The sequence below is a fragment of the Lissotriton vulgaris genome, chromosome 10 (genome assembly GCF_964263255.1).
Source record: "Lissotriton vulgaris chromosome 10, aLisVul1.2, whole genome shotgun sequence".
Classification (NCBI taxonomy): Eukaryota; Metazoa; Chordata; class Amphibia; order Caudata; family Salamandridae; genus Lissotriton; species Lissotriton vulgaris.
The window spans coordinates 74,458,671-74,483,564 of NC_141698.1; the positions used below are offsets into that span (position 1 = coordinate 74,458,671).

At 43.8% G+C, this 24,894-nt stretch overlaps 1 protein-coding gene across 1 annotated transcript in view; it reads left to right on the plus strand.

The window, feature by feature from the left end:
* The window catches only part of CHTF18 (chromosome transmission fidelity factor 18), a 314,022-nt gene that overhangs the window by 229,352 nt on the left and 59,776 nt on the right, over positions 1-24,894 (plus strand). The window contains exon 20 of the mRNA XM_086940533.1: positions 10,038-10,166. Within this exon, the coding sequence (XP_086796659.1) occupies positions 10,038-10,166 (129 nt within the window). The remainder of the gene's footprint in view (positions 1-10,037; positions 10,167-24,894) is intronic.

Here is a 24,894-nt window from a genome sequence, read left to right on the forward strand (position 1 = left end):
AATCGACGCCGAAACCAGACACCAAAAGACACCTATGCACCCGACTTCCCTGGGTGAGGTAACACAAGTACTCCGGTGCTCCCGTGGGTCTTGACTCTCGAAGTGTCGTAGTCTAAAATGGTTCCATCGTAGTTCACCTAGAAGTGCCCGTAATCTTTAAAATTGTAAGTTGTTTGCTCTCCATAGAAAGTCAATGGTAACCCGTGTTTAGACACTGCACGCGTCTCCCGTGGGCCTCCTACTTCCTAACCTTTGGTGGTTCTAGGCAACCCCAGCGATTCCACAGGCCCTAGGCCTGCTTTCTAACACTCATGTGGTTCTTATATCACTATTTTAGTATATGGTTTGTGAGGCCCCTAGGGCATAACGTATACTGTGCAACTTATCGTATGCTAATTAAGTTCTTTGTATTGTACTTTTACCTGTGACCTCATAAAGAGTCCAGAGGAGTTGTGTTTAGAATAAATACATATATATTTGATGTATACCTTGTGTGGTGTGCTTTCATTTGATCATTCAAGAGATTACAATTGGTAAAACAACTTGCTTAACTCGCCTCTAAGTCTTAGCCTGAAGGCTGCGCTCCACAGCTACCACTAGGACAGCTTTCTATAAGGTTGACTTTACAACCTACCATCAATAAGGGTCGTTTGAACTGGTGCAAGGTGCCCACCAGAATAGTGGACATCATATACCAGGCCAACTTCTCACATGCGCCACAGTCTCTCACTCCAATTTAGGGGTCACCACTCCTTTTAGGTCCAGTATTGGGGTATGTGGGTCCCCTGTCAAGTTGTCCTCTTTTACAAAGTCACCCCTTCATGCCCCTATCCCTTCTGGCAGTCTGCAACAGCCAGGCTCCTCTCTATCTTAATCCCTCAGAGCCCTTCCAATGGGTGGTGGCAGGGGGAGGTTCTCAAGGACCCATAACGTAGCCGCACTCCTCACAGTCTATTGCTCCTATGTAGCTGCAGATACCGTCTTTCTCTCTGTCGCCCGGTCGTAGCTTCTAGCGCCCCTCGATCACTTTTCCGGCGCTGCTTGTGTGCTCCTGCCATCCCAACCTTACCGGCAATGGTCTCCACCCGCTCGTGCCAGATGCAGAATGCAGTTGGGAAGCAGGCTCTCCAACCCGGTCCAACTATGTCACCTCTCTGTGGCTCACAGCTACCTCCTCTCCGCACACTCCTCTCTTCAGTCCAGCAGGGAGGCTCAACCGCGAGCGTGTGCCATATTGCTCTCTCGCTCAGCCCTGCGGACTCAGTCGCACCTCAGCATTGTTTCTTGCAAATTTGGATCCGCCAGCACTGCAGTAGGTGCCCTCAACTTTGCAGGCAGGTGTTCCAGCTTCTGTGTAGCCGGTGGTCGCAGAGTACCTGGATAGTTCTCCACAGGGCACATGTCAGGCAGAGGAGCTCAGTCTTACCGCTCCTACGCCATTGCCTGTTATGCCACATCCACATCTGTGAATCTTTGTTATTTGTGAGTAAAGCACCAAATGCCTCCATGTAGAGGTTGAACAAGACAGGGGACAGTATGGAACCCTGAGTGACTGTGCAGGCGATAGACATCTTTTGGGACCCAGAGGTGCCATTATGAACCAACTGGTGTCAGTTGGAAAGGAAATAGAAGAATGAGTGAAGAACATTGCTTATGAATCCCACCCAAGACTCAAAGGTGCATATTAAGGTGGGTTTGTCGACAGCGTTAAAGGCCGATAAGAGGGAAAGCACAATCAGAAGGCAGGACCTATCTTCATCTGTGGTCAAGAGGGCATCATTTACGATGTGCAAGGTACCGTTCTCTGTTCTGCAGCATGATTTGAAGCCAGAGTAGGAGCCGTGCAGGCTTTTTGTTATGTTGGAGTTGAACATAGACTGCTTTTTCAACTTTCTTTCCGATGAATAGTAAGTGAATAATGGGACCAGTAGTTGGCAAGGTCATCAGGGTCCATAGTTGGCGAGGTCATCAGGGTCTAATGTAGGTTTCTTTAGGAGTGGAAGAATATGACCTTTCTGGGAAGATGCTTTGTTTGAGGGAGGCATTGACAATGGTGAGTAGGGTTGAGAGAGAATCCCTAGAGAGAGCTTTGATGAAGGGTGAGGGCAAGACAACTTCTTTATAAGCAGTGGCTTTGAGGAAGTTGAGTATGTTGATGTGATCTGCGAGAAGTATGTTTTTGAAGGCTGATATTTTCAGGATTCTACAGGAAAGGGTGGGTCTAAGAGATGAAGCAGGTGTGGTGTTGTCGATGTTCTGTCGAATGTTCGGTATTTTTATCCTCTGAAGAAGAGGTTGATGGCATTGTACTTTTCTGCAGACTATTAGGGACAGATAGTTGGTTCTCGAAGGGCTTCAATGCAGCGCTTGATTGTCTTAAAGTGTTTGCTTCTGCTTGTGGCTTCGTTGATTGTGTTGGTATACTATTTTGGTTTGGGTGACGTGGTGAGCTGTCTGCATGTTGTGCGGAGACACTTCAGTTTCAGGAAGTCCTCATTTTCTTTCCTGTCTGCAGATGGATCGCTTATTGTCAGCAAGGTCTTTGAAAGACCAGGATGGTGAAGGTTGTGACATGGGGGTTTTGCTGCCATGGTTAAAATGATGTCACTTGGTAACAGCATTTCATATTTACAGACATTATTATAACACTAGCCTTAATAATGCGCCTAATGCTCTGGGTGGTCCCTAGTGGCAAGCCTTCAGGAGTGCTTACTAATGTACACTTGTCTGATGTGGTTACTGTTATAACTGTGGTAATGTTTGTTAGTGACTCTCAATCCTTTCCATTAATTAGAAGTAGCTTGCTTTCTTGAAAGGTTGGAGACCCCAGGACTAGAGTAAGCTTTAACTGTCTGCCAGAGTGTATGTCATCAACATGAAAAGGTAGATATGGGATTTTGGTCTGCTCCCATCTGCCACTGGTGTGTTTGGGGCTCAGCCCACTTCTGAGGTTACTTGGAACAAAGTGCCATTCACATTGTAGATCAGCCCAGATAGTATTTCTTTTTTCACCATCCTGCTGTTGAATATGAGGTGCATCAGCCTACCCCAGGAGTGCTTGACATTGAAGCGCATGGACAGTTAAGCATCCATGTACTGCAATGGAGACACATTGATCCGAGGAGCAACAGAAGCTGGTTTCCCTGGAATGCGGCGAGAAGTGGACGCCCGCTGCTCCAGCTTTAGATCACTGCAATGGTGGCACGTTGTTCTTAGGAGTAGCAGGGGCCAAATGTCTTGGGCTATGTCTGGGTATAAGACCTGTTGATGCCACAAAGAATGGCTCTTCTTTCAAGGCTGGTGAGTTGACATGTGCATTTTTAACCTCACACTAAATTTAATGGAGGCATATTCCAGGTCCCACCTTGGGTACTGTTTTTATGAAGAAAAGTGCTGGACCATTGGATGATATAACCATTGGATGACCTAACTCTTACCATTTGCATGGCGTTCTGGAGTTTTCTGTCAAGAAAAGTGAAGAAACTGAGTTTTTCCCCTTACCTTTGACAATTCAAAAGGGTTCTGAGAATACAACATATTGGGAATCGTGAGATCTTGATCACTGAATTTTCATGTATGTCTGTTTTTCGGGAAAGTCTGGAGTTGGTAGTTTGCCCTGGGTGTCGGCTGACCCCGAGACCAAACCCAGCAGACATCCCCCCTATGGAATTTCAGCCCATCAAAATTTTTCCTTGGGGCTTATGTGGCCCCCAGCTCAAACCCATGTCTGATTACAGGTCAGAGGACCCAGCGGAACATGGATTTGAGTCAAGCCTTGACTGATTTATACCTGCGCACAGGTGACTAGAGGGAATTGACATGTTTTAGGGAACAAATGCTAACAATCTGACAAACGTCATGTTTAGCGCAATCTCCCGGCCGGCCAATCAGAGTAAAGAAGGTCTGGCATGTCCCAATAGAAACCTTCTGGTGTGTAGCTGTTAAAATATATATACGTTGTGGTATTTTTCATGCAGCCTGTGGTGACAGCAGTGTCCAAAGACACATAGCCTAGATCAGCACTTCAGCCTGCAGTTGCTTACCATATTTCCGAAATGCACTGCACCCAGTTTATTATCTATGAACACCTTGACTCCTTAGAAAACCCAAACATGTCGGGCATCTCCACGCTCAGGAGATACAGAGGAACATGTTTGGAGGTCAAGCCTTGTCAGGGAAATGTGACTGCATGGAGGAAGTTGGAGGGAGATACTATGTTTGGGGAAATATGCAATCAATCTGACAATCTTGAAGTTGAGCCTGTCCCACTGGTTAGCCAGTCAGGGGAAGGGATGTATGGCTTGTACCAATACATTCGGTAGGACATATAGAATTAGATGTATAGTTTTTATACTTTCCATGTAGTCTTGAGTTCGATATCTGTCTGTAAATGAACAGTGCACCATGAACAGAGAATCAGCTATAATTTTGTGATCTACGCTTATGTTACACAATTGACTGCCCAGATTATATTTCTCAGGAAATTCCATGTATATTTAATATTGCCGGACTCAGACATTCAGGCCAACATTTCCTCTGTTAAAATTACAGCCTTTGTGTCTGTCTATTTGAGTAATGAAACAAAACGTTGAATTAATTTGTTTAAAAAAAAATGAACACCATAAAAGATTTCACATTGGTCATTGTATGTGCAGACTCTAATGAGCTATTGATGCATGGTTTGCGTAATAGGTAGCCCTGATTTTGTTGACAAAAACATCGTTTGTATGGGGGCAAATAGAGAACAAACGGGTGCAAGTATTTATAGAACCCAACACCATTTTTGTTTCTAAAACGGCACTGCCACAAATGTGCACAAGCGCCCCAGTAATGAAAGGGTTAATGATTTCTCATTGTATTTCAACTGAGTGGCACCAGTGACGTTCATGGAGCCGTGTGCTCTCAGTGCTGTCTCCACCTGGGACCGTCTCAGTGACTCCTTTAGCGTTAATGATGTCTCGCTAATTGGAAGGCCATTGGACCACAACATATGCACTGACCTCATTGGCATCATTGAGTCTGTGCGGGACAGATTACTTTCATTGCATTCACATATTGGAGAAGTGTCTTACGCTTAACTCTACTTACCCCATTGCCATTGTCTTTTAATTTGCATGTGCCTATGTTTGCATGCATTAGCGCATTATAGTTATGCATGTTGGATCTGCCAATAATTGTCTTTCTTTTGTTGTGAATCCACTTCATGTATCTGGTGATTTCTTTTGCATCCAGGCTGATCCCATCCCTTGCTGTACACCAGCTCCCCCAGTCCTGGTCTGTGCCATGTAACTGTGCTATTATTTTCTTTGCCTATTTTTCACTGTGCCCCTTCTCCGCTCTTGCACGTAGCCTCCCAAATGGTCCATCAGTACTGTCCATCGTCCCTTGTGTTTGCTTATCCTTCTGCCGCCTTCGCATGCTCACCTGCTGTGTGAAACATCTAGACACTGTGAAAAGCCTCTTCCTACACAGTTGAACTTAGTCTTTTCACCAGGTCCATTGCTGTTTTTATTTGGTTTATAATAGTTCAAACTTTTAAAGCCAAACCACTGTGAAAGGATGCTTATAGATGTGTAACAATCAGACACATTGAATTGAGTCCAATCCTGTATGTCATTCCAAACTATACAATGAATTGAAGACAATTCCATGTGTGGTTAAGCACAAACCTGTTGCTCTATCTGCATTCTTATATATATATTTAGAACACAAGGAGGGCGGCACAACCGGATACTTTTTAAGAAGCTTTTATTAGCACTTCACAACACTCCACCGGCGCGTTTCAGCCTCACGGCTTTTCTCACGGTCAGCAAGTCCTTTTTTACTTTTCATTTATATACTGCCCCATATTAGCCTCAATGTGGCATTATGGAATGCGTAGTTTATGAAACAAACATTAAAAAAAAACACTTATGACAGACAAAGGACTGGTGTGTTCTACTTATGTACAGTACATTGCGTCCAAAGTTAGTTTCACTTAGGGCATGTATTATTAATTTTCCTACATGCAAATCCTTGTTGCATAGTATTGGGTGTAGTACCCTTTACATTAATTGGTGTTCGGCTGAGTTCATTTTTACTCCAGATGTATGTGGAGATCTTCTCCAAAGTTCATGCCTCTGGGATGCTTTGTTCGGAACCGAACAATGAAACGTGATTCCATTTGTCGAAGAAGACGGACAGTGTCCCCTCCTCTTTCCAGTTTGGTGAGCATTTTTAGTCCATAGAAGTTCATGTCTCGCCAATCCCCATTTTGACAAGTGCTTAGGTGTTTCGCTGTGGCATACAGCATGTTTGCATTCTTTACAGCCCGGATGTGTTCCAGTATTCTCTTCTTCAGCATGCACGTGGTGCATCCTATGTACTTCATTCCACATTTGCATTCGATGACATACACCACGTTTTTGGACATACATGTGATGTATTGCTTTATTGGCATGCATTTATCATCTGGTTCTATTACAATTTCATTCTTCTACCTATTTTGCATGCTTTGCATGAGGTACATGGTTTGAAGCCTACATTTTGTTCTGTCCACCATTTAGGTTGTTGTTTAATCTGAAAGTGGCTTTTGTCTAGTAGGTCCTGAAGAGAGGTATTTTTTCTGTACGTGATGGAAGGATGTTTGCCAGCCAATGACCCTATGTCTGGATCACTGGTTATTAAGTGCCAGTATTTTTTCATTTTTTTTGCAATTAATCCACTTTCCTTGTTGTATGTGGTTACAAATCTTGGTGGATCTTTGTCTTGTGGGGTTTTTGGCTTTTCAATCAGAGTCTCTGCTCTACTGATCTTGTCCACTTTGTTTTTACAGTCTCTTAGCACATAGTCCTTATATCCTCTCGACTGGAATCTTATTTTACTTTCTTGTATTTTGTTTTCAGCATCCTCTGGTTTCGAACAGTTTCTTTTTAATCGTACAAATTCTCCATATGGGATGCTTTTCAGTAGAGCTTTCAGGTGGAAACTGGTGCCATGGAGCACACTGTTAGTTGCAGTTTTTTTGCGGAACAGTGTGGTTTCTAATTTGCCATTGGAGATGTAGACCTTGGTATCTAAAAAGTCTATTTCTCTTTTGTTTGTTGAGCAGGTAAATTGTAATCCAACCTCATTTCGATTCAGTGTGGCAAAATATTTTTGGAATTGATCATTTGTGCCATTCCATATTAGAAAGAGGTTGTCAATATATCTGACCCAAAGAATTATTCGATCTAATTCTTCCTGGTTGGTGTTGTTCCATGCAATTGTCTTCTCCCACCATCCCATGGTGGTATTAGCATAATTTGGAATAAAAGATATCCCCATGGCAGTGCCACATTCTTGTTTGTACAGATCATTATTGAAAAGAAACACATTGTTCGTTAGACACAGTTCTATCATTTTTAGGAGCATTGATGTGTGGTCCATTTCCTTGATGCTACGTTGTTGCAGAAAATGTTTGCACGCTTTCAAACCTACTTCGTGTCTTATTGATGTATAGAGTGACACAACATCAATTGTCACCAGGAGGTAGCCTGGGTTCCATGTCATATCCATTAGGATCCTCAGAAAGTCTCCCGTGTCCTTCAGATAAGATGGCATACTCTGAGCAATTGGAGCAAGGAAGGCCTCAACATACCTAGAGACGTTCTCATATAATGAGCTGCATGACGATACAATTGGTCTCACATCCGGGCTGTAAAGAATGCAAACATGCTGTATGCCACCTTGAAACACCTAAGCACTTGTCAAAATGGGGATTGGCGAGCCATGAACTTATATGGACTAAAAATGCTCACCAAACTGGAAAGAGGAGGGGACACTGTCCGTCTTCTTCGACAAATGGAATCACGTTTCATTGTTCGGTTCCGAACAAAGCATCCCAGAGGCATGAACTTTGGAGAAGATCTCCACATACATCTGGAGTAAAAATGAACTCAGCCGAACACCAATTAATGTAAAGGGTACTACACCCAATACTATGCAACAAGGATTTGCATGTAGGAAAATTAATAATACATGCCCTAAGTGAAACTAACTTTGGACGCACTGTACTATACATAAGTAGAACACACCAGTCCTTTGTCTGTCATAAGTGTTTTTTTTAATGTTTGTTTCATAAACTACGTATCCCATAATGCCACATTGAGGCTAATATGGGGCAGTATATAAATGAAAAGTAAAAAAGGACTTGCTGACCGTGAGAGAAGCCGTGAGGCTGAAACGCGTCGGTGGAGTGTTGTGAAGTGCTAATAAAGGCTTCTTAAAAAGTATCCGGTTGTGCCGCCCTCCTTGTGTTCTAAATTGAAATTTGAGTTTTGATCCAGCCCTTGGGCCGAGCACACACTGTGGAGCGCTCTCATTGCATGGAAGGATCGTGTTGTGGAAATATATATATATATATATATATATATATAATGCTCTGTTAAGATTGTTTGAGCTCTGTTGTGAGTGACTGTTGTTTGCTTGTGCTTTTTAAAATCCCATGGTTCCTCTCTGCTGGTGTAGTAACAGAGTAAAACTAGTCTGTTGTCTTGTGTAGATTCCGGTGGGGAAACAGTCAGGCCTTCATCACGCGCCTAAATTCTTAGTGATTATTTAGAGCTCGTATCCTTGCAAAAATTAGTTCCATCACTCAGGAGGTGGGATGGAAAAGCATTTGCCACCAATTATTTCCTGCAGACTAGTTGTGATGCTAATCTGGGTCTCACTGTTGCTTTGAAGAGTCTGTCTTAAGCCTCATCTGTAGGAAAACTATGTAATGCTTTATGTGTAATGCAGGGTATTTTGAAAGCAGATCTTATAGTAGCAGGAAGCCAAAGAAGCGCCTTCAACACAAGCGAGATGTGGTCTCAGCGCTTTACATGTCAGAGATTTCTTGCTGTTGCTTTCGTCATCATTTGGAGGAGTCTCTAAGTGAAGTTAACATTCCATGGCACAAGCCATCGGCATAATTCAGTCTTGATATTACAAGGGAAGTAATTTTGTGGATCTTCTGTAGGAATTCCTCAATCCATGTTGCATTAAATGTTAAGGAATGTGCTCAGAGTATGAAATATAGATTTTGGTAATTGGCTAACTTCATGGTTCATGTTTGTGGCATCGTAACCAGGGCACAGCGACAATAGACACCTAGACCTCGCAACACATCGCTTGTACCAGAAAATGTACCATCCTGTCGGAGCAGAACTAGGGACCATCAGCATTACATCTCATCTGGAGGTTCTGTTGTTAGACCACAATACCAGACGCGGAAAGAAGGGTTTCACTCTCGCAATAAAAAGGGAATGGGCCAGTTGCTTATTCCAAACACGAGGTTTACGCGTTTCAGAGAAGACAAAGACTGAATACTGTTGCAGGCTTGAGTGGCAAAGGGGAGTATTACCAGTCCAGCACAGAGGGGACAAACTTCATGTGCAGCCCACACACTTTAAGTCCAGTGAACTCCAGCACTCACCAGTCTAGTCTGACACTGACAGACCCACACTCGAGCATCCTTCATGCGAGTCCTGGTCATGATTAATGCAAAGGACCACTGTTTTGTGACTTAAAGGATCTTTTACATTGAAGAGCCAGTAAAGTTCTCTCTACAGGGGTGCATGAAAAAAGTAATGTGCCCCCAGCTTTAAATACTCTGTTACGTCAATCTCCGCAGAGCCTGGGTTGAAAGGGCAGTATCCAGTCACTCAAACGTAAGTGCACATGGTTAAAAAAAATGTGTGCCTCCAGTAAGCTTACCTGATTGTCCACTCCACCAGGAAAAAACATAAAAGGATGTTCAGAAAATATATAAGAGCAGGGTTGCATAGTTCACTAATCCCTTCAAAGGAACTCCACCTCAGCAATAAACTTCTGTACATCTGTGTGTGGATAGCAAGAGCTGCTCACTAAATTAGCAGGAGATATCCTGCATAAGGCTCTTGGAAGTCTAAGAGCTCAGAACTTGGCCAAGGTAAAAAAAAACCTTCTGCCACCACCCACAAAAATGAAAGCTTTTTAATTGGCTAAGGACCACCCCAGTTAGCCCTCTGAATAACGTATGTCCTTTTCCTCCACAGGCAACTAAAAATACCACAGGAGTAACTAAAGCTACAGGCGAGAAAAGCAAAGGATTACCAAAGCCTCTGGTGAGGAACCACGAGCAGAGGCTGGAGGGCATCATCAAAAAGGCCGTCTTTGAAGAAAAGGTGAGGTTGCCACAGACATCTGGTTATATGTGTATGATGCCCTTCACTTTCACAGTGTGGTTTTGTTTGGATAATAATAATGACCTGGAAGTAAAGGAGTCAGTGCTCTGATGTAACCGTGGGTGTCTCCGACCTAAGCTAAAATGCATTAGCTATAGGGTGCAGCTTTCTAATGTTGAAAATAACTGGCCTGTATTTACCTGTAAGGTGCACCACCACCCACACTCTGCTTCTCACTCTTATTCCACCCATCCCTGCCTGGCATGCTATGATGTGATATTGACGTGTTCTTTTTTGACTGTATGTGTTTAAGAGATGGAAGTTCTGCCAGCATGCCATAGCAGCCACCTGATTGAGAAATGAACAGCCTGATTACAAAATGTAAACTTTTCAGTATCTCATCTGAAGGTCTATTTAAGGTTGTTGTATCACACTGATGATCTTAATACACACCCATGTAGTATTGCCTCCTTTGTCTCAGGTAACTGCTTCATGGCCACATATGAAGACCGTGATTTTGCTCGACTAACCTTTCCACACTTTGGATACACAATATATTCAGAGCAGTCTGTGACATCACAGGTGCTGGATGATGTTATTGAAGTCAGCTACAGCAATTGCCCCCCCCCCCCCCCCCCCCCACCGTCATAAATTCTCAACTTTCTAAATTCTCTGACCCAGCAGCCTCTGCTCCTAAATAAAGCTCATATATACTAGCCAAAGTCCCATCAGGTGGATCATTTAGCAGCGGAACCATTGTTTTACCTATCGCCGCCCAGTAATAAAATTTAAAGTAAGGCAATGCCCATCCACCCTCATTATGGCAATGCCCATCCACCCTCATTATGGCAATGCCCATCCACCCTCCTTATTTGGATGATTGCTGGCACACTGGATCTTTTTATAACCCCATTAGAAGGAAGAGTTGGCCACTTCCAGATGACAAAAGAAAGCCTGAGGAACATAAAAATAGATAGATCAAAACAAGTATAAAACCTTGGGGAGGATGGTCATCTTGATTGAGTTGCACTGGCCAATCGGAGTGATTGGAAATCTATACCACTACCGCATTACAGCGACGGATCTTGCCAAAAGAGGTTTGTAGTCCACCTCAAAGATCAAATGTGGATTAGGAGTGATGGAGATGCCCTGCTACTTGACCACAAATTTACTTTTGAAAATAATCTGGTAAGTGACATCTTAGTTAATACCTCAGTTTGGACAGTGGTCAGCTTGTACCAAGAGACTAGCATATTGCAAAGCAATATTTTTGGTTCTCTCAATAGCCTTGATGACATCTTTCAAGCAAATGGCAATATCATTGGCATTAGTTTCTATCTGTAGCTCCACTGAATTCAGGCTTACTCCCAGTATCTGTACCTTCATTTCGATCTTAATCAAAACGTCTCTAAATAAAGTGCAAGTAGTGAAGGTGACAATGAGCATCCCTTGCATGTACCTCTCTGTATCGGAAACTCGGAAGATAGGTGGCCCATCATTTTGATAGAATCAATAGGGTTTTGATTGGAATTTATTGCCAAAATGCATGTGCCCCATACCCTGCCATAAAAATGGCCAGGCCACCTTATCAAATGCTTGTTCTGCATCCAAAAGGATCCTGCCAGCCCATTCAGACAACCCATTAGTGGCTTCAAACATGGTTATGGCTGTAATAATGTGGGACGTAATGTTGCAATTCGAAATAAAACCATGTTTTTCCTCCGATACCAACCCGATAATTACTGTAGCCAACCTCAGAGGAAAAAACTTTGAGTAAATGTTGGCATCTTCACTGATCAAAACATAGGCTGATATGATCTCTTCTCTGTCTGGTTTGTCTTTCTTGAAGAAAAGACTGTAATCATAGTGTGTTGCAAGGGCAGAGGAACAGAGCTGACATAATATATACTTTTGACCCCATCCATCAGCAATGGAAGGACTGCCTCCATGAAGGTTTTATAAAGGTCAGCAGGCATTGCAGCCTACCTGGCAGCCTTTCCATTAGCCAGTGCTTGAACAGCAAATTCGACCTAATAGGAAAGTCTAACTTGGCAACATCATCCCATAATACTCTCTTCAACAGTATTGTCTCAAAATAGTCTCTATTCAGTAACTCTTGTGGATACTGTCAACCCCTAAGTATAGTTTCCTATAAAACTGCTGAAAGGCTTCTAAAATAGCATGCAGATTCTCCTCTACCGTCCCCTGATCATGTTTAATATTGTCGATATACATCCTTGATTGAAACTCTCTGATTTTATATGCTAGTATTCGACCGACAGATTCACTGTACTCTCACACAGAAGTATGATATAGCAGGTATTGCTGTGCATTTTTCTTTCTCTATGCCCTAACTAATTATCTTAATTTGTATCATTTGTAAATAAATAGTATAGGCCTCAGTTAAATGATCCCATATTGTCATACCATGTTTACTAACACACACAGCCATTTCTTTGTCTGATCTGGCCCTTGCTTCATTAATCTTCTTCTGTTGCCCAATCCAATATCTAGTTATCACTTCCTGTAATGTGGCTTTAAAAGTTTCCCAAATTATCCCAGGACTACATGCTTCTCGATTGAACTCTATACATTCGATAATCCTATCTTTCGTGAAGGCCCTGAAGCCATCTTCAGGCAATGTAGTTCTATGAAACGTCCATCGGCTTTCTTTGCTTGTTGATCTCCATGTTATAGATAACTATAGGGGAAGTGATTGAAGAAGATGCTAATTTGTTGTTGTATACCACATTGATTAATGACATAGTCCGAGATAAAATAATCAATATGAGGTTACTGCACATGTGGGTGGGAGTAAAATGTAAAGGCGTCAATGCATGCTCCTTTATGGTTGAACATTCAGACGTCTCATAGTCCAAAGGCCCTAACCAGATTTTGAACCAAGGCTCTGACCTTGGGAAGCCTATCATATCCAGAGGATATGCAACATCATGCAATCTTTCTAATGTGAAATGAATATCACCTCATCATCATTATGTAGGGAAGTAAGTAAGGTAAGTTTATTTATACATAGTTATTTAAAACCATAGCATACAACATTTTTTTTAAAAGATTCATTATGTATGGCTTCAGACAACTAGCCAATTCCAAGTTTAAAAAGTGAAACAATGCGGGGTCACCATTATTAGTACCATACACACCGTAAATTTACAATTAGTAACCACTAATGATGCAATAAACCAGCATCCATTTTTATCCCCAGAGATTCTTCCAAATCCTATGCCATGTGAGCTTTTCCCAAGAACAGCTTGTGGGTTGAGGAGTGCATATAATCAATCTCAATCCCAACTGCTGAAGCCAAGCCCTTTCTGCGTATGAAGGGTGGGTCTCTTGTAAACAGATAACATCACATGCAGATTTGTCCAGTTCAGATCTAATCTGCTGGCACTTGTTACGTGCATTTAACACCATCGCTGCTAGAGAGATTTTCCTCCGGTGCTGAATTGTTGGAAATCCCATTGTTCATGACGAGCTCAGCTCGTCATCAGCACAGCTCCACTGTGCCTCATGACGAGCTCGTCATGAGCATCAAAGGGGTTAAAGCATTGATATTCCAAATAAGAATCTTAAGTGAGGACATCCCAAATGTTGACCCAAATGATAAACTACCAAAAAAATGTGACTTAAAGGGATCTTATTTTATGTAACAAGTAATCCAAGTGAACTGATTCTAATGACCTTTTAACCCCTCCACCCCTTCCGTATCCGTCCACCGCCTTGCCCTCCACCCTGCCCCTCCCAGGGTCATCTTTATATGTACCCATGTTATTGTATTGCCTCCTTTGTGTCGTGTAACTGCTTCATGGTCCCACGTGAAGACTGTGATCTTGGTCAACAAGCTGCTTTTCCCCACGATGGGTAGATGATATTTTCTGTGACATCATGGGTGCTGGATGATGTTCTTGGTGTCAGTAGTAGCAATTGTTGCTGTTAGATGGCTGGACCAATAAAATAGATATACTTGTCATGTCAAAAGACAAAAAAAGGGATCCTTTACCATGTTAGACTTTTATAGAAGGAGAAGATGGTCCCTCTCACCAGGGACCCTTACCCTCAGGCACACATGATTTTCCTCATCATACCATTTACCCTCGCGTTCAAAAGGGAGATGGACCAGACTGCGTCTGCTCTTCCGTGACAAGTGATTTTCTTTTGTTGTGATATATTTTGTTGCTCTTGGTTGACACCTTTTCCCCACCCCTTATCTTCTAAAATAGACCCAAGATACAACATACTGTGTGAAAACATAATGCCATGGAAAAATGAGTCTTTGAAATAATGGATTGAGCCTCCTGTAATGTATATGGTCTTGTAATGTATGTGGTCTTGTAAAGCGCACTGCTGCCCTGAGGCGTCGTGGCGCTGTAGACCGCTGGGGAACCCGTCCTGGCTATCCCTGTGAGATGGTCCCTACTGGGTATCTCCAAGGTGAAACCAGGCATCCCCGGCGAATGTGGGGGGCCGTTGTAGAGATGAGGCAAGGTAGTGCCCAGAGTTGCCGAGTGTGATCCCTGGTTAGAGTAGGCACCAAGGAGAGAATTATCGAGTCCGCTGACCCTGGTCCACGACCCTGCTGCGTCGGGAATTGAACCCTGGTCCCGGGCTGTTCTCTGCTTCCGGGTCTGCCGCCTCTAACCAGTGAGCCACACCACTCCACTGCCTGAGATGATTCATTGTATGGAATGTGCAGAGGCACTGCAAAACCGAAAAGACAAGGAAGCAACAGGGACCCAGAATACTTGGTTTATGTCCCCACAATGTTTGTTCTTATGGTAAGATCTGAGGGTGATGTTCTAGGTTACTCTTGCAGTGCATGCCAGGCCTATTAATTCCTTTCTGCATACTTCTGCCTCCTCTTCTTAAGGATTAAGGAGGACCATTTTATTAACCTCTTGCTTGTCACAAGGTAACGTGAATACCCCCTAGAAGACCATTCCTGGACTGCAGCATGCAGATGTTAGTTATCAACCCATACAACATCTGCCTGTGATGTCTAGTGTCGAAGTATGACTCTTGCTCCCTGATGCATAAGAAGGCTATCAGGGTGCGTTAAGAGAAGTTATATGTGGTTGAACATAAGGACTGAGACAGGGTACGTTCCAAACCTTACCACTCACTCCTGCACCAAGTCCTGTGCTCGTTTCAGGTCCTGGTCCCTCTGCAAGTCACTGTCCTTTGATAAGTTGAAGACAAAGTTGAAAAAAAGTCTCTCCGTAAGCATAAAAAGTCCAAACAAAATGCTTCTCCCTCTCGTAACTCCCGCTCCTGGGAGACATTGTTCAGTCAGCATTTGAAAGATCTGAAACTACCTTGATCATCTGACTTTAAGTCTGTTCCGCAGTTGGACTTGAAGTGCCCAGAGGTTCCAGTGCTGTCATTGACACTGCTACAGTTTGGGTTCTTCAAGGACTTACAGAGGATTTTGGGTCCTGCTGGTGCATCTTCATGCCCCATGGATCCACTGGAGGTCCCCAGTTGAACTGCCACCAGTGGGGCCTGCACCGGCTCCAACAGACCCCCTTAGTTCCCCAATAAAAACCAACCCACACAGCATTCAAGACCTTGTGTGTTTCAACAAACTGGAGCGCTGATCCGAAGCAGACTTCGGACTGAGCTCACAATTGTCTCATTATGAAATAACCAGGACACAGCCAGAGGTCTGGGAGAGCGCTCAGATGCCACTGTCCTGACCCTAGTACTACCAGAGCTAGAGACCTTATTTGGATTGTACTCGGACACTGTCCAGGGTCTTCTGAACGTTTCTCATGATGAATATGATTATGAGGAGGCAGGTAACGAACAATCCCATCAAAACTGGCGCAGGCATGTATTTGGACTTGCAAAATGCTGGTGGCCAGGCTACTTTTCCTCAGACGCTGTTGGCCTTCCCACTCTGCACCCTGTACAGAGGAGAGTTCCTCGTTCGTTTGACCAGACTGCAGCCTATGTGTTGACTTTCTGCTGCTCAAGGTAGACACTAAAGCAAATTTGCTAACTAAGATCATGCCGCCTAGGCCTGCGACTTTAGATCCCTTGCTGGGCTTCGAATAGGCTCTAACATAGGTTGTGATGGCAGCCTGTAGCTCCTGTTCTTAGTGGTTGATCAAAACCTCGTTGTCCTGTTTGTTCACCACTTGAGCAGGCGCATGTCTAAACACAATTGTGTATTAGAGCTAGATTGCACCTTGTTCCTTTAATACTAGATCTGCCACTTCCATGATTTTAAGGATGACCCTGTTTCAGCTCTGCCATATAGAGCACTACGCGTACTTTTTTTTTTAGTCACGTATGCAGAACTTAAAATGACGCTGAATATTAACATCATACCAAAGCGCTTGCAAACTATGAAATAATACCGTGCATTTACTTGACATTTACGTTGTGCAATAATGATTGAAACTGAAGGCTTGGGTGTGTAACGATGCATTCTCTTACTCTAGCTAGGCATCATAGGCCTACAGCTTGAGACCCAGCCTTTCTGACCAGCACGTGACGTCTGAGAGCTTGATGGATTGTGCCTCCACAAGCAAGACCAAACATAACTTGTTCCCCACTTTCCTACCAGACAGATAATTAAAGCACATTGACACATTTGGAAATATTTTCTTTTCATCTGCCAGTTTGGTGTTGAGATGCCTGGACACTTTCTATCCGCAGTGGTGCTACACAAATGCCTGCTGGGATATGTCTGCCATTCTTGAGTAATTTAGGAATGTGTTGGTACAAATAGTCCATGATAGATAGGATGCGGCTAAGAATTTGAGAGTTGGTGATTGACTGCCTGAGTCACACCACTGGCACCGGTGTAGTCCTCTAATGTCGTGCATGTATGCTCGCCAAATAATTTTCTGGGGTCATGTAAATGTAAATGTGGGTGTACTTGTAAAGCGCACTATGACTCCATGGAGTATCCTGGCGCTGAAGACCGCTGGGGAACCCGTCCTGGTTTTCCCTGTGAGATGGTCCCTTTCTTGGTATCTCCAAGGTGAAACCAGGCATCCCCGGCGTCTGTGGGGGGCCGTTGTAGAGATGAGGCAAGCTTAATGCCCAGAGTTGCCGAGTGTGTTCCCTGGTTAGAGTAGGCTCCGAGGTGAGAATTATCGAGTCCGTTTTGACCCTGGTCCACGACCCGGAGGCATCCTCATAGAGGCATCCTTATGGATAGGCCATTTGATGGCTGCATGCATTTTATAGAAAAAGATTCAGTGTTGGAGTGCTTTACAGGCAGCTGTGCTACTGCCTGCTCCTTGAGCTAGCGGACTTCAGCCTGCCACATCTAGCAGCGGGACCGAAAATTTAGAAGATACTCTTTCGGTCTTGCCTATCTCCAAAAGCAGCCTGTTCAACAGCTGAACAGGCCTTCCGCGGCACCAGAGGACCTAGTAGTGGCAGAGGTCATGACCACTAATAAGGACAGCAATCCTCCTCCTCGTCACCTGTCTCCACTGTTACCAAGCCACTTTGATTCTCTGTCCAACGCACTCAGGACACTGATTGGGGACAGGATACGGTTTTACCTGCCCTTCTGGTGTGCAGTTATCTCAGATCAGTAGGTAGTGCAGGTACTTCAGCATGGTTATGTCCTCTGTTTCATGTCCACTCCCACTCCTGTTCCTCAGATTTAGTTCTTATTGCGGAAGATCATGCCTTCCTCCTTTAACACAGAGTTCAGCCACTTTTGGCCAAGGGGGCATGGAAGGCGCTCCAGAGGTGAAGGACTGCTGATGTTACTCCCAGTACCTTTTGGTACCCAAAAAAGGAGGCTGCCTCAAGCCGATATTAGACCGATTCTTCTACATTGTCATTCGGAAGGACAAGTTAAAGATGTGAACTCTAGCCCAGGTCCTCTTTGCTCTGTCCAGGGGCTGTATGGTGTCCTTGAAATTGCAGGACATGTCCTGCAGGCCCACATATGCTTCCTTCTGGTTAGTGGTTGGCTCTGAACACTTTCAGTTTGCTTTGCCCTTAGCAAACCAAGGGTGCACTCTACGAGTGGTAAAGCCGCTACTACTGCTCTTCTTAGAAATGTTCCCATTCATGAGATGTGCAAAGCGGCTACGTGGCGCTCCGTCCACACCTTTGCCCGCCATTATTGCCTAGATTATGACACTCAGGCTAATGTTCAGTTTAGGCAAGCCTCTTTGACGAGTTTATTTGGATAACAAGTTGTTTAGAGTGTGTTAGAGCTATAGGTATTCGTCAGCAGGGTACAGGAGATGGGCTTTCTACTCTATTCAGTGCTTATGACTATTGCTGAGTATCCCCTGGAAGAGAAGGATAAGTTACTTACCTGTAATCCTAGTGCTCTTCATTAAAGTCATTAGCAACCCTCGCTCCTCCCAGTACGAATCCCATGTTTATAACAGTACTCTGTCTCCTTATGATCACTACACAGTGTTATACACAGTTGAAAAAAGACCTAACCTAACTGTCACCTTTGGGGCATGATGGGAGCCTGGATGTCTTGGAGGTCTTAAACGCACAGCATACGTTTTTTGATGAGTGTTCTATATGCAGCCATCTGCGCTAATCTGCCTACTATCACCTTGCCTTTTTCCTTGAAAATAAAGGCTATTTTCAAACAAGTTAAGAGTACATTTCTCAATGACTTGGAAAATGTGTTATATATGATTTATTTTAAATGAAAAATACAAGGCAATATTGGCATATTTGAACCTAATTTCGGGTTTGAGGCTGCATATTTATATGCATGTGTGTATATATGATATATGCATTTTTATACATATATATATATATATATATATATATATATATATATATATATATATATATATATATATATATATATATATATATATATATATAGTAAGCTGACGCAAACCTCCACGCCGCTTTTCCATCAGGAACGGACCACCACGAAGGAATTAGTTATAAAGTGCAAATTTTATTCCAATGAATCACAACATGACGCGTTTCGACCAGGTTGCCCCGGCCTTGATCACATGGATATATATATATATTGATGTATGTTTCCACAGGACTAGTCCTTCGATTTGGCTAAACATGGATTAAAGTGTTTTTGTTTTTTTCGAGGCATGTGAGCTGTAGATCACATGCTTTGCATAAGTCTGCCATCTAGTGTTGGGTCCGGATGTATTCACTTTGTTTTTGTTCGAAGAAGTCCATTCCAGTCACAAAGTAGGTGACTTCCCCTATCGGTAATAGTGCGCATGAGCATCGACTGCATTGTTAGATTGTTTTTTACGCCATCTGGTTCAGTCGTGAATTGCTGCGCTCTGGTTCAACATCGTTTCGGGTTCCCCTCGGCACGCAATCCTCTACCCTTGACGGTATTGTTTCTCAATCACGTATATATCTTCACGTATTGTATCCATTTCTACAAATTTGATCGGGAAGTCTTGTGCAAGGCCCTTGGGCCTAGCCACGTTGACCGCGTTCGCAGTATATGGAACGGACTCTATTCCAATTCTGCACCGGGTGCCCCTGCACCGATCTACAAGTCGTATGCAATTTGTGTTTATCACCATAACACAACAAACAAAACTGCGAAACCTGACGATCATCCCAATCGAAAAAGACGCTCCGTGACCATCGGGCTCGATGTCACAAAATGTATCAGCAACACAGAGACTCCGGTCCGGAGCTCTATGGAGAAGATGTCGACAAAGAGATCTTCGAAGCACAGGGAGCCGAGGCAGAGGATGAACAACACATCTACATGTCCGAGGAAGACTCCATCATCGAGGAAGACATCACGCCTGGTCAGCGAGATGTGTTCCCCGGTTTGCTCCAAAAGGTACCCTCCAAAAAGGCTCCGGTTCCTCCTCTTCCTTCAGGCCAAGGTCGGCAGCGAGATAAAGTTTCGAACGCCCTGCCTTCGGGCCCGACACCAAAACACGTATCACAGCCTTCCGGCTCGGGACCGAGCCATCCTCCTTTGGGGAGTGAACCCGAAACTTCGGCACCGAAAGACAAACCCAGTGATCCCTCAAACACTTCAGCACCGAAACACACTTTGGCATCGGAAAGCACTTTGGATCCGAAATCCTCAGCTCCGAAATCATCAGCACCAAAATCTTCCACCGAAAATTCTGACCCCAAGAGACAACACTGCTCCTAACCCATCTAAGGAGCATTGTTTGGATGTTCCGCCTGCCAACACCGACCCCAAACAAAAGGTACTTGTTAATAACCCTAAACCAGAACACCTTTATGCAAAGTTGCCAGAAAAAAGAAAGCCAAAATTGGAGGACTCTTGTCATATCCCTTTAAAGAGAAAGAGTATAGCTACTAACACTTCTCCACCACCTCTTTCACCTTCTTCACCTTCTCCACCTGTTGATCCTAATGCTCATAACACCCACAAATTCCCCTCACCCACAATCTCCAGATTATCAAGATGACGGGGATGGAGATCAAGATGGGGGATGGAGATCAAGATGGGGACACACATGGGGATGTGCCACCAGACAATGCTCCAGGCCCATGGGCCGACTATAACCCTGATCCCAATAATGATAACGACCCATACCTATACCCATCTAAGCCTTGTCCTCCAGATGACAACGTGGGGTTCATTGAACTGCTTAATAGAGCCGCACAGTACCATGGAGTACAGCTCCATAAGGAGCCTCTTGAAGATTTTATATTCGAGACACTAAGTGCATCGCAAAAGACTACACATACACTACCTATGCTCAAAGGTATGTTAAAACATGTAGATAAGGTATTCAAAGATCCAGTGCGAGCTAGGCTCCTCACACCTAGAGTTGACAAAAAATATAAAGCTGCACCTACAGACCCAATTTACATCATGGGTCAGGTTCCATTAGAGTCTTTGTGGTATAAAATGCTCGTAAACAAGCTAATTCGCAAACAGGAGACAACCGGCTGCCTGATAAAGAATCTAAATTAATAGATGCCTCAGGCAAAAGAGTAGCAGCGGAAGCAGCCAATAATTGGCGCATAGCTAATACACAAGTACTGTTAGCAAGGTATGGCAGAGCTGATTATGATGAGCTAGAGCAGCTAATCCAACATCTGCCTGATGAGTATAAAGCTAAAGCTCATGACCTCATCTAGGAAGGGAAGCTTATTTCCAACACTTCAATCAGGTGTACTCTACATGCAGCAGACACTGCTTCACACTCTATTAACACCAGCGCCTACTTAGACGTCACACATGGCTACGGGTATGAGGATTTAAACCGGAGGTTCAAGCTTCCATTTTAAATTTACCATTTAACAAGGAAAATGTATTTGGTCCTACGATTGGCACTTCATTAGAAAAAATAAAGAAAGACACTGAGGTAGCCAAATCAATGGGAGCACTGCAGACAGCATCCAACTGTGTTTCCTTTCACCGCTCCTTTTACAAGGGAGGTTCACAGACCATGCCAACTGACGGGTCCTCCACCTCATTAGAGGCAATAGTCAATCCCCCTCTACCAGAAGTTATTTTCGAGGTGGATTTCGGGGAAACAATGGCAAAGGAAGAGGGAGAGGTAATACACCCCGTACTTCCCCAGCCACAAATAAACAGTGACTTTTCTCCCTTTCCCCCCTATCATTCAACACCTGTCTGGGGATCTCACTCAATGTCTCACAGTCTGGAATACCACCACATCAGACAAATGGGTTTTACAAATTATCCACTTTAGTTATCGCCTGGAGCCTACCCACAACCCTCCAAACATTCCACCACGGAAACACAAACTATCTCCAGAAGATATACACCTACTCAAACAAGAGGTCCAATCCCCTCTGGAAAAAGGAGCTCTAGAACCCATCCCATTACAATATCAAGAGACAGATGTATACTCCCTTTACTTTCTGATTCCCAAAAAGGATGCTTCTCTCAGACCTATATTAGACCTCAGAGAATTCAACCTATACATTCATGAGATCACTTCCATATGGTCACTCTTCAACAGGTGCTTCCTCTGTTACAACAAGGCGACTTTATGTCCACTCTGGACTTAAAGGATGCTCACTTCCATCTTCCAATACCTCCTGCTCATCACAAATACCTCAGGTTTGTGGTAGCAGGACAACATTACCAATTCAAAGTGCTTCCATTCGGAGTCACCACTGCTCCCAGAGTATTCAACAAATGCCTGGCAGTAGTCGCTTCACATCCGCGAATACAACATGTTCACATCTTCCCTTACTAGACGACTGGCTTATCAAAGCCAGCACTCTCACAAAATGCCTACAGCACACTCAAAGAACACTACACTTACTGCACGACCTCGGATTCACAGTAAATCTGTTGAAGTCCCATCTTCAACTCTCCAAGACGCAAACGTACTTGGGGGCCACTATAGATACACAAAAAGCTCTAGCCTGCCCCAATCCAGCCAGAATCCACAATATTCAGGTTCTCATTTCCAAATGTCAACCCAGTCACTCATTACCAGCTCGGGTATTCATGCAGCTACTAGGAATGATGGCATCTTGCATCATGATAGTTCCGTATGCAAGACTTCAAAAGCGTCCCCTTCAGGAATGTTTAGCACGTCAGTGGAATCAGTCCCAGGGTCGATTGACAGATCTAGTGTTGGTGGACAGCCGCACTCATCGCTCTTTGCAGTGGTGGAATCCACAGAACCCGAAGGGCGGCCTTTCCTCCACCCAGTTCCACAGACTGTGCTAACAACAGACGCATCACTTAATGGTTGGGGAGCTCATCTCCAAACTCACACAATACAAGGATTGTGGAGTCAAAAGCAAAAGCAACTCCACATAAATCATCTAGAGCTGCTAGCAGTCTTTCTAGCGATCAAAGCCTTCCAAACTCGCCTTGTAGGCAAAGCTGTCCTAATACGCGCAGACAGCCATGTATTACATACAGAAACGGGTGGGACACTCTCTCCAACTGTCACACCTTGCACAAGCCATTTGGAGATGGGCCATTCATCAAAAAATGAATCTCCTAGTGGAATACCTCCCAGGAGTAAACAATCAGGTCACAGATCTGCTCAGCTGACCGAGACAACAGTTTCACGAGTGGGAATTCCACTCTCAAGTTCTCCTTCCGTTCTTTCAGATGTGGGGTTTCCCATACATAGATCTGTTCGCCATTCACCTAATCGCAAAATGCCCACACTTCGCCTCCAGGTATCCACACCCATTATCCAAAGGCAGTGCTCTATGGATTAGTTGGTCAGGGATATTTGCCAATGCTTTTCCGCTTCTCCCACTCATTCCACTAGTGGTTCGGAAGCTCAGACAAACATCCCTCATACTAATCCTGGTAGCTCCTACTTGGGCCCGTCAGCCCTGGTTCACTACCCTGTTGGAACTTTCAGTAGTTCCTCATCAAAAATTACATCTCACATCTAGTCTCCTCATGCAGAGCCATGGAGAGATGAGACATCCAGATTCCAAACCTCTCAACCTTGCGATCTGGCACCTGAAGTCAGAGTTTGGTTATCTGACTCTACCACCAGACTGTATGAATATCAATAAAGAGGCCAGAAGACCTACTACAAGAGCTTGTAATGCAGCAAAATGGAAGTGGTTTATTATTTATTGTGATGACAACCATATCAACATGCTTGATGCTTCTGTTCAAAATATAATTTTCTATTTACTACATTTACAACGCTCAAATTTAGCTTACACATCTATATGCTTACATCTCGCCGCAGTAGCCCCATACCTTCAGAATAGACAACATCTGTCTCTTTTCAAAGTACTTGTTATTAAGGTCTTTATGGAAGGACTCAAGAGTTATTCCACCAAGACTTCCACCTGCCCCAGTGTAGAATCTTAATATTGTTCTTACCAGACTAATGGGTCCACCCTTTGAGCCACTGCATACATGTGAACTGCAATTTCTCACTTGGAAAGTTGCTTTCCTCATTGTTTTCACATCACTGAGGAGAGTGGGTGAGCTTCAGGCATTAACCATAGAAGAACCATTTTTTTACAAGTACACCAAAACAAAGTGGTTCTTCGCACTAACCCTAAATTTCTACATAAAGTTGTTTCTGTCTTCCACATCAACCAATCTGTTGAGTTGCCTGTTTTCTTTCCTGAACCAGATCCTGCTCTACACACCTTCGATGTTAAAAGAGCATTACTCTATTACATAGAAAGGACAAAACCTTTTTGTAAAACTAACCAACTCTTTGTCGCTTTTGCTACACCACACAAAGGCAATCCCATTTCTAAATCGGATATTGCACCATGGAAAATTAAATGCATTCAAACTTGCTATGCAAAAGCAAAGAGAACTCTACCAATTCCCCCTAGGGCACATTCCACTCGCAAACCAGGGGCTTCTATGGCTTTCTTAATAAACATTCCCATAGATGACATCTGTAAAGCTGTAACATGGTCTACACCACGCACATTTACAAAACACTATTGTGTAGATGTGTTAGCTAGACAACAAGCTAATGTCGGCCAGACAGTTCCACTAACACTATTTCAAACAACTGCAACATCTACAGCTTAGCCACCATTTTGGGAGATTATTGCTGTATAGTCTATGCAAAGAATGTGATCTACAGCTCACATGCCTCGAACGGAAAATGCTACTTACCCAGTATGCATCTGTTCTTGGCATGTAGAGCTGTAGATTCACATGTGCCCACCCCCCTCCCCGGGTACCTGTACCTGTTCCAGTTCTATCTTACTTAGATACATACACATGGACAACTCTATTCTACTCTTACTAACTATATTCTCACCCTCAGCGGGAAAACAATCTAACAAT